This window comes from Hyperoodon ampullatus (genome assembly GCF_949752795.1).
Source record: "Hyperoodon ampullatus genome assembly, chromosome: 6".
Taxonomy (NCBI): domain Eukaryota; kingdom Metazoa; phylum Chordata; class Mammalia; order Artiodactyla; family Ziphiidae; genus Hyperoodon; species Hyperoodon ampullatus.
In genome coordinates this window covers 21,855,664-21,866,343 of record NC_136919.1, presented here as the reverse complement: position 1 = coordinate 21,866,343, position 10,680 = coordinate 21,855,664, and the positions used below count along the sequence as shown (strand labels likewise).

Below are 10,680 nucleotides of genomic sequence, written 5' to 3'. Positions count from 1 at the left end.
CATCAGAACCACTTATTTATTTCTTTCTTCACCCCATCCCCTCACTGCATGAAGTGTTCAAGGAGGTCAGTTGATTCCCCCAGGCCCATTCATGGGGTGACAGACATACATGGGTACAAATAAAAGACCCAGAAAGCCAGTAAGTGTGGTGTGTTTGAGTCCTCAGGCTTCCTGACAGGGCACCAGGACCTGAGGCGAGCCCCCTCCCGTCCCTTTTCCTCTGAACACAAACTGGGGGCAGCAGACCATGACTGAGGCCCCCACATCCTCACACCTAGCCTGAATATCTGCCCAGCAAGATAACAGACATGGAGTTGTGGGTAGAGAGCCATCCTCCCTCACTTGTGAGATTTGCATGCAGGGGAGAGATGGGACCTGGGCAGGAGAACATTGAGAAGGTGTCAGGCAGTGGCAACTTCAGGGGAGGCTCTGCGCTAGGAGCTTCAGGCATGTGACAGAAAAGGTAGCAAGAATTGCTAGGAGCCTGGAGCTCATGGTCCAAGCTGTCCTTTGGTACCTCTGACTGCAGGGCAGGCAGCTCCAGCTGGGGAGGGTCCTCACTGGGGAGGGCACGAAGCTGGCGGGACAACACTGAGGAGACAAATGCTGTTCAGGGCAGGCCGGGCTTCTCCCCTAGCCCTTCCTTAATGATATCCTCAAGGCTCTCACCTCCACGCTCAGCTGGCAGGCTCCCCCTTGTGTCCGACGAGTACATCACAGGTACGAAAAGGAGACAGAAAGAGAACAGCAGGACCTAGAGCACAGAAGAAAAGAGATGAAGAAGGGCTTTGCATTGCACCCCTATCCCTGCCACCTGAGAAGAAAAGCTCTCCTTCCATCACCATCCTCACCAAGACACAGGTGCTGCCGCTGCTGGCTTTGTTTGCTGTCTGAATCATGATGGCCTGGAGTCTCCTCAACTGATCCAAAAGGGACCTAGAGGAAGAGAGGGGACAGACAGCAGCCCCTGGCCTTGCACCCTGACATAAAACAAAACCCTCCTGTTAAGTTCATCCCCTCCACCTGTGCACTGGATCCTCTCTTACTTTTGGACCTATTTTTGCAAGTGATCTCTTCCTCTCTGTGAACAAAATGCCTGACCTCACTAAAACAAACACACACGTCTCTGCCCTGATTTAAACTCCTTTTGCAAACCCCTTCAGTGGTTCTACACTGCCTGATCAGCTCTGCACACAATCCTCACTAGGGATTATACGTTCTCTACCTTCCAGCCCAACTCACCCGTGTTAGGGTTCCAGCCAAACTGGACTATGCTGTGTTCTCTCTGCCTAGAATGCTCCCCACACCTCCACCCCAGAATCCTATCTACTATCAAATACCATCCGCCACTTGAGGTCTTTCTTATTCCCTCCTTTCTCCTTCTTGATACTTATCCATAGTTACTTGTAAATTTATTCCCCGCTACTATGAGCTTCTTAGAATCAGAGACCCACTAAAGGCCAAGTACCAGACCTTACACGTGGGAGCTGCCTAGTTAGAAATCAAGTGTGGAGCAGGAGAAAGACTGAGACAGTATTAAATGGGAGGGATGAGAAAGGACTGATGTCGAAGAGTTGCTTACAGATTCTCTTCCTCCAGGAGCTGTACTTTGTTCTGTAGCTCCAGATTCTGGGCTGTGTATTTCAGGACCCTGGAGGAATAACAGGGATGTGGGGGCATGGCCTGTATCCTCCCTTCAAAAACCTAACACTTCCAATTTACCTCTGTTCTCCCCACCCCCGAGTCCCGCTCCCCTTTTTTTTTTTTTTTTTTGCAGTATGCGGGCCTCTCACTGTTGTGGCCTCTCCCATTGAGCAGCACAGGCTCCGGACGCGCAGGCTCAGCGGCCACGACTCACGGGCCTAGCCGCTCCGCGGCATGTGGAATCTTCCCAAACCGGGGCACGAACCCGCATCCCCTGCATCGGCAGGCGGACTCTCAACCACTGCGCCACCAGGGAAGCCCCCGCTCCCTTTTATACCTGCTCTCTAAACGCCCCACATACACCTTCTTCTTCCTGCGGCTCTCTTGAGCAGACTTTTTGTTTCGAATCTTCCTCCGCACTCGTTTCAGAACTTGTTCCTCCACCTGAGAGAAGACAGGAAAAGGGGTATCATCCGAGGAACATTAGACCAAAGAGTTTGAAGGCAACTGAGTTCAATCTTCCCAATGTGGAAATTCCTTCTACAGCTTCCCTGACCCACAGGCACTCTGCTTCTGTCTGAGTGCCTCCGAGGACCAATTGTTAATGTCCTCACAAGCCAAACCAGAGTGAGTGAGTGAGTGAGTGAGTGAGTGAGTGTGTGTGTGTGTGTGTGTGTGTGTGTGTTAGTTACACGGGCCTCTCACTGTTGTGGCCTCTCCCGTTGCGGAGCTCCGGATGCGCAGGCTCAGCGGCCGTGGCTCACAGGCCCAGTCGCTCCGCGGCATGTGGGATCCTCCCGGACCGGGCCACAAACCCGCGTCCCCTGCATCAGCAGGCGGACTCCCAACCACTGCGCCACCAGGGAAGCCCTGTAACAATTTTATTAACTAAAGAAAACTTCCTTATCATGAGCCAACATCTGCCTCTATTATTTCTACCTATTGGACTTACCTAACACCTGATCTCTGGGGCCGTAATAGAACAAAGGTCTTTAGCTATTTAAAAGCACTTGACATTTCTTCAGAGTTAAAAAAAAACTGGGCAAAAAAACAACTCATCATCTTATCTACTCTTCTCAGGATGGACTGCATTCTCTTAATATCTGTCAAAGATCTGGGCTCAAAACTGGACACTAAGATGCTTTCTGGCCAGTAAAAAGGAGAGCAAGATGGTTACTGCCCTTCTAGCAGCAATGCTGTTAGTTTACTGGTATCCGACGATACAGCTTCCAAACTCCATTCACTTTCTTAGTAGCCATATCACACTGTTGACTCAACCTGTACTTTTTTTTTTCGCAGCTTGTGGAATCTTAGTTCCCCGACCACGGATTGAACCCTGGCCCTCGGCAGTGAAAGCACAGAGTCCTAACCACTGGACTGCCAGGGAATTCCCTCAACTTGCACTTTTAAGAACTTAAAATTCTTTTAAGCTTTCTGTTAATGAACATTGACTTCATCACAGTATCACAATGCTGTGCATGTGAAGCCGCCACTCACTGCTTGAAAATCGGGATTTTACACTTATTGTTATACTAATCAATCCAGCCTTGATGAACCCTAATACTTAATTCTACTATTCAGCTATAGGTAGATTAGCGCGAAACCAGTGAAATATAAGTGTCAGGGCCCCATGCTTGCACAGTACTTTCCAAATCCCTTTACTAATATTACCCTGATAATTTTGAACTCTTACTTAAAAAGAACGCCAAAATTTGTACAAGCCCTGCAAAACCACCATCTGCCCTTGCACCCAGCACACTAACTACATGCTCCAGCTTCCTAGTAACAACAAATGTGCTAATCTCTCACCTCAGTTCTTTTTCAAGTTACTGATATAAAATTAACAGAACTGGCCTACTTGGGACTCGCAACCCTCCTCCAATGGGAGTCTTACCTTAGTGAGAGGAAGTGTCTCAGGCAGGGTAAGCCCCTCCTTCTCCAAGAGCCTCTTCTCCTCCTCAGTCAGTATTAGCCTAGCAATCTCCTGGGGTTCCTGAGAGGTGGGCAGCAGAGTTGCAAAGGGATGTCAGAAAGGAATGGGGAATCCTGCCCCAATCCGTGCAATGCGGGGAATAATCCTCCTGTAAATCAAGTCAAGTACCTGCTCTGCCGGCTCCTCCACACGCAGTGGAGTCATCTGAGCCCCCTCTTCTCCATATCTCTCATTATCTGCAAAAGGTAAAGTATGAATAGCCAGGCCCGTGAGTCCTCTCCTCCCCCCAAAACTTCACTTATTTCAGACTTACCTAGATCTATGGAGACATGCTCCTGTGAGAGAGAATAGGTGTGATCATGGTGGACAAGACAGGGGTTAGAATTGCTGAAAACGTTCAACGATGCTGGGGGACTCGGCAGGCAGCTCAGGAAATCCTCTACGTCCCAATTGCTCAGAGCCTGCACAGGGTTCAGATTAACAGGCTTTAACCTATCACCTCCCACTGCCTCAGGGACACACCCCACAGCCGGCCCCGGGCCTCCCCGACTCAGACCCCTACCCACCTCAAAAAGTGGCAGCTCCCAACCCAGCGGAGCCTCCAAGGCCTCATCGGGCGCCGCCACCAAACCTCCGCTTTCCTCTAGCAAGAAGCCCAGCAGGTCATGGTCACCCGGGTCCAACGCCGGCTCCATGTGAGACATCTACGGAAAGGATGTGCAGAAACGCAGGAGTTCACCCCTCCACCCGGCCCCAATCCCCAACCCTACGCGCGACCCGGACCGTCAGTCGACCCCACCTATTGGCTCCTCAGCGGGGTTTTCCTCCTAGCTGCTAGCAGGGTCTCTGAAAACGGACCCGCCTCCCAGACTCGATTCCCCGCAACCTCCAACACAACACAAGTGACGCACCTACCCGAGAGGCATTCCGGGACTTGGAGTTCCCCGCGACGCGGAAGCGGCGTCGGTGCGCGCCACGTCCCGGGCGCTATGCAAATAGAGGGTACGTGCCTGCCGCCCCCTCACTCCCTGGGGGCGGGCATTCTGGGGAACCGCCCTCGCCTTCTCCCCGGGCTAGAAGAAGTAAGGGTTAGAGCCTAAAAGGGAACTCCGGCGCAGTTCGGGCGCTTTCTCTGACTGCGCCGCACCCTCGCTTCCTGCCCGGGAGGGGCTGCCGGTAGTCGGCCGGCTCCTGAGCATCGAGAGCTGGAGCCAGAGCAGCTTCCTGCAGCCCCCGCGACCATAGAGCGCGGGCCCAGGGCGCCGCCCGCGGGTGGGGGACGTTCCCGGGACGGAAGTGGCCGAGAGAGTGTCGAAGAGAGGGCGAGGCCGGAGCCTGAGAGGCACCCGGAGAACGATCGGGTTAGCGGACCAGCGGGCGGGGCACAGAGCCGGGCAGCGCAGGTAGGGAGGACCGGGCGAGCTGGGGCTTCAGGGTGGGGCTGCGAGGCCAGGTCCGGGAGGCGGGTGTGCGGGCGGGGCCGCTGACTCTTCTGCGTCTGTTTCGGGTCCTGTTGGAGAGGTCAGCGTACAGTGTATCTCCGCTTGTGCTCGGAGTTAAATAGGCCGTTTTTCGGGAGCCAGGCCCTTCCTGGGAGCAGATGGGTTTGGGGGAGGGTGAGGAGTGAGTGGCAGTGTGGCGCAGGGCGGGGATCGGCTTTGAGGTTAGTTGATAGCGGTTGAGTAGGAACACATTGGGTGAGTTGCGGATTAGGTGGAGTTGGGTTTAGGAGTTAAGGTTAGCTTTTGGAGTTATAAAACCGGGGTTAAAATTTAGATTTATTAGTGTGAGTCAGGTGCGTTTTGTGTAGGTGAAGTTTGGATTAAGAGCATTATTTTGTTTTCTAGGATGGCCAACATAAGTCAAAGTTAGAGTTCAGGGTCAGGTTAAGGGTCACCAACAGGAACTAGGTTAGAAGTCCAGTTTTAGGGATTAGAGAAGGTTGGCATAGTCAGTATTAGGGATAAACAGGGAAAGGGTGAATCAGGAATCAAGTGACAAATGAACTTTAGGTTTAAGGGTCAAGATTTAGGGTTAAGGTCGGGATTTGGTGCTAAAGGTAAAAATTAAATCAAAATTAGGGATCAGGGATTGGACTCAGGTGTGTGCTAAGAAAGGGATGAGTGTCAAAGCCAGTACTGGGAATCAGGAGACAAATTAGGGTCAGGGTTAATGTTAGGAATTTCGGGCAGTTTTCGGTGTTGTAGTTGAGGTCAGGGTGGTTGACCTCGAGCAGGTAAAATTTAAGAGATTGGCAGTAAGTAGATGCCCTTGTTTTGCGGGGAGGGCTCTTATGCCTCTGTAGTCACAGGGGCTTCTTTGGCCCAGAGAAATGACAAACTAATTTCAGGCAAGGGTTCTGGGCTTCAGCTAGAATTGCAAGCATCTGGGATTCCAGCTTCATTCTACTGTTTAAGCCTAGGGCTCTTGCTGTGACCACCACAGTTGAGGGGCAGGGGTTCCTGGACCATGTTGTTTACAAAATAGGAGGTGGGAAAGGGTTAGGGACTCAGGAGGTGTACAAGGCTTAGTAACAAGTGGAGGACTAGCTAGGGGAGAAGGGATGGTGATTAAGGGGGAAGCAGACCAAGGAAACTGCTCCCATGGGAGAAGGGGATGGCTTAATCCTCTGAAAGTTCAGCCCTACTGCCTCCCTCTTCCCTTATTCCCTGGATATTAAACCTTCCCCTCCAACTCTCCTCCCTGGCCCTGCATTTCACACCCTTCAGGCCTACCCACTCACAGAATACTTCCCTTGCCTTTAATGCTCCCGTGTTGTTCACCTTACCATCCGTTCTCAGTGTCAATTCTGCGTCCCTTCCCACCCCCGAATCCACACATCCTACTCTCGTGCAAATCTGAGCTTTCCCATCATTTTAAAGCACTCTCCCACCATTTTCACCCACTCATTCAAGTGCATACCTCCTGGTCATCTGCTGAATACCCCACCACCAGTCCAACACTACTGCCAAGTCTTTACGGTCCCTGCTATGTGCCATTCCCTGGTTCTAAGGCTCCTTAATTTCTTGGTCCAGTTATAGATCCCCTTCCCCCACTCCCCCAAGAGAAAAGAGGAAATGAGACCCAAAGAGGAAACTGGATCTTGCTGATCCCACGCCCAGCCAAGCCACTGACCACACCCCCATTTCACTCCCAGCCTGACCCTGCCACTGACCACAACACTATCCCCTACCCAGCCTGACCCGGCCACTGGCTGCACCCCATTCCCCTCAACTCCATCTTTACTTAGACACTGCCAACGTCCCTTCACTCTCCCCCCCATCCCACTAATGTAGCCTAATTTAGCCACTTACCACATCTCTTCTCAACCTCCTGCAGCCTGACTTGGCCTCTGACCTCACTCCATCATTCCCTGTCTTAGCCACCATCCACATAATTATTCTTCCTCTTCCCCCAGCCTGATCCAGTGACTAACTATAGACGTATTTTTCCTACTGTTACCTTCCCCAGTCTTTCTTTACACTTTGTCTTCCCCATTTCCAGCCTGATAGAGTCACTAACCCCATCCCTTCTGCCCCTACCTGGCTGCTAACCACATCCCCTAACTGCAGCCTCGTCTTCACATTCTCAGCTCCATCTGCTCCTTTCTTTCCCCCTTTCCCAGTTCCTTGCCTAAACTCAAGCTCTCCCAGCCACTCTGAGTGCCTACTGATGACGCGAAGCAATGGGACCCCAGCCTGACTTTGGGCCTTGGTTCCTGAGGACAGACTGTCATCAGGTCCTGTCAGTTCTACCTCTTAAACTTTGTAATGAGTGATGCCCTCCTCTCCACCATTCTAACTCTGGCTTCATTACCTCCCACTTGTGCTAATGCAGTGTCTTTACAACCAATCTCCAAGGTAGATGCCAGAGTTATTTTCCTAAAGTTTAGTTCTGATTGTGCCCCTTCTCTGATCAAAGCCTCCCTTTGCCTCCTGTTGCCCTCCGGTAGGTGAAATTCCGCATACTCCTGCTGAGTTCTCCCCTGCCTTTCCACCTTAACCTTGACTTCCCCATCACTGCTCACTTGCAGGTACCCTGTGTTTCAACCAGCCTGCCTCCTCACTTTCCTGAATGCCCCTCCGTGATTTCCTGCTTCTCCACCTTTGCTTATGCTATTCTCTCTGCCTAGAATGCCACCCCTGACTCATCTCCGGCTGGCTGGAATAGTGGCGAGAGCTTGGGCTTCGGAGTCAGAGACCTGGGTTTGGATCCTGGCTTCACAACTTATTAGTTTGTGTGACTTATTAGCTGTGTGACTTGTTCAAGTTAAACACTTGAACAAGTGCTTAACTTCTTTGAGCCTCAGTTTCCTAATCTGTAAAAATGGAAATAACGACACCTACCTTGCAGGGTTGCTGTAAGAATTAAATGAAATTATGTACACAAAGCAATTGACATATAGTCAATAAAAGATAGATCATTGTTATTTTTTATTATCTTTATTTTTTTTAATCCTAACTTCAAATGACACTTTTCATGAAGACGTTTTAGTCCCCCTTCCCTGACCTAAAGGGATCTCTCCCATGAGCACATACCACCTGGTTCTTACCACATCCTGCCTTCTGTAATTTTGTATGTAGCTCATCCACTCTGCTGACTGGGAGCCCATTGAGGGCAAAGGCTGGGGCTTACCCGCCACTGAGAGTTTGGCCCAGGGCCTTCCCATAACACACCCTCGAAAATGCTCGCTGGATGGATGGAAGGAGAATGTCTGTATAATGGGAGGAGAGGTGTTGGGGCCTAGTGCTGTGTGCTTGCCGATAGAGGTGTATTTGTACATCCCAGCTGTGTGCGTGGGGTGGAGCCCATGGGAAGACGACGTGGTTGTGATGGATCTGTGTAGGGCTGCGTGTTTGAGATAATGTGTATGTAGAGACTGTGTAAGTAGCTTTGTGGGAAAGAGCTCTGTGCATAGGCTGGGGTACATCTAGGGAGAATGAATATGCATGGATCTGGATGTAGGTGGGGAAGGGACGTGCTAGGGGAAGTCAGGTCCAGCCCTTCAGCTGCCCAGTCCAGCCCTAAATGAGCCTCCAGCAGCCTGAGGCCGGATATGTCAGTCTCACCCACAACCCTCCCCTCCCTCTCAGCGGTTACAGACTCAGAGGCCAAATTTGGTAACAGACTGAGTGTTACTCCCCCAGCCCTCTTACATTCTGACTCTGTCTTCAGCTTTCTCTCTCCCTTTGTCCCTCTCTGTAACTCCCTGTCTTTCTGCAGCTCCCTTTGTGGGTACCTGCTCTGACTGTATTCTCTATGTACCCCAAATTCCTTACCCCCAGTACATTTACATTCCATTCCTTGCTGGGATTTGACCTCCTGTCCTCTATTCCCCCCGCCACAATTGCCCAACTCCTCTGGAATGTATCTCAGGAATGTCTTGAGGGAGGAGGAGTTCTCTGGGAGGGGGACACGGAGGGGGGGCATTGTTGCTGTTCCATAAAACATGATAGAAAGGGGAGCAAAGTTCTCAGGGCGGAACAGGAGTTGGATAGCTTCTCCCCATACTTCCAGGGGCCTGGTTCTGTGCTATCATCGCCCCCAGCTCGCTCAGTTCCCTTTCCTCCCTCACCCTCTTGTAGCCATGTGGATGTCCACTGAGGACCAGCCTGAAAGTGAGGGTAGCCATGACTCAACTCCCTTATCGGGGTCTCACCAGAGGTTTCCATGCTTGAGGAAGAAGGGGGTGTCCATATGTCCGGAGGAAATGGGGGGAGACATGCAATTTCAGCTTAGGGTCTAAGGTCTTTTCAGTGTGCCCTCAGCTTCGCAGACCTTCCAGCGACCCAGCAGCCAGGTCTGTCCAGCTATGGGGAGAGGTGCTCCAGGAATGGGGAGGGGAGTAGAGACCTAGTAGTGGGGAGACTGGGAGAGTCCGCTCTTGGGAGTAAAGATAGAGGACGAGCTGTGGCTGCTTCTTTTTTGAGACTCTGTACTATTTATAAGGTTAGAAATTGTCTGTCAGATCCCTGGTCCAGACCTTTCCCACATCTGCCTCCCGCCTCCTGTTTCTACCTAGATTTTCAATCCCTCCTAATCTCTTCACCCTCCAAAAACATACCCCTTGCCAAGTTCCCTGGTCCTCAGCTGCTGTTCCTAACACCCCCACCTCTACTTCCAGCCTTCTCTCTAGTCTGCTTTCTCCCCTTTGGGGCTAGCAGTTTGCAGAGAGGGCAATGGGCAGCCTGGATTTGCTCACTCTCTTAGGTAAGAGGCACCAATCTCTGTGCGGAGCTGGGTCACATCATCAGCTGCCAGGCAGACTTGTGGTCTGGTACGCTCTGCACTGCCTGCCGCCTCCACTGAGAGGTGGTGCCGGGAGGGTTCGGTGAGACTGGTGTCCCCGGCCACAATGAAAATACTGTCAGGAGAGGCAGCTGAGATGGAGGGCAGAGTTTCAGAAGGACTAACTGAAGGTGAGAGAGCATAGGAGGAGTTACAGTGAGAACTGCGTAGTAACTTGGTGACTTAGAAGGAGCAAGGACAGAGTTAGAAGGACTGGGCTCTTTCTCTGACCTGCTTTGAAACACACACACACACACACACACACACACACACACTCCCCTTCAGCAACATTAAAGAGTTGATTAGATCACTTCTGAGATCCCTTTGGGTTAGAAAATCATGATTCTAGCTTGACTGCTGGGGAACCAAACATGGGCCAAGCTCCTCCGGGAGGCCCCCAGCACGTCAGGTTAGAGGAAAGCTGAGACAAGTGGGCCTGGATAGATTGAACAGCAAGTGTTTGGCCTCCCTGCCGAACTAGCTAGAGACAGTGTTTGCAGGTCTCAAGAGCCCTTGGGGATTATCTAATATAACGTCTTCATTCTGCAGAGGAGGAGGCTAAAGCTGTGAGAGGGAAGATCATATGATGAGTCAGGGCAGAGCTCTGAAAATTCCAGACAGGAAGAAGCCAGCAGGGTATAGTAAGAGACAAAGAGAGAAGAAGACTGAACCAGGAAGGATGAAAACAGGGCAGAGGCGGGGCTGGGAAAGGAGGTGAGCAGGGACAAGGGTAAGAGAGAAACACTTGGAAGAAAAAAGGGAGGCACAGATTCCAGTGCTGGGGGCGGGGCGGTGTCCTCCGGTAACACTGCGTT

General features: G+C 51.5%; 1 protein-coding gene across 3 annotated transcripts; it reads right to left on the bottom strand.

Moving 5' to 3' along the window:
- Positions 1–2: 2 nt before the first annotated feature.
- Positions 3–4,281, bottom strand: CREB3 (cAMP responsive element binding protein 3; the record flags this gene model as incomplete). Of its 3 annotated transcripts, none has more annotated exons than XM_079706171.1 (9): positions 3–591; positions 670–754; positions 852–936; positions 1,583–1,651; positions 1,982–2,088; positions 3,539–3,637; positions 3,746–3,813; positions 3,891–4,038; positions 4,144–4,281. In XM_079706171.1, the coding sequence occupies 9 exons, from the start codon at positions 4,279–4,281 to the stop codon at positions 275–277; spliced, it is 1,116 nt and encodes a 371-aa protein (XP_079562297.1). In that variant the 3' UTR covers positions 3–274. The 3 variants fall into 3 exon arrangements, with proteins under 3 accessions (XP_079562297.1, XP_079562298.1, XP_079562299.1); XM_079706172.1 differs by having other exon boundaries at positions 3,539–3,634; XM_079706173.1 differs by having other exon boundaries at positions 3,539–3,628.
- Between the last annotated feature and the right edge of the window lie 6,399 nt (positions 4,282–10,680).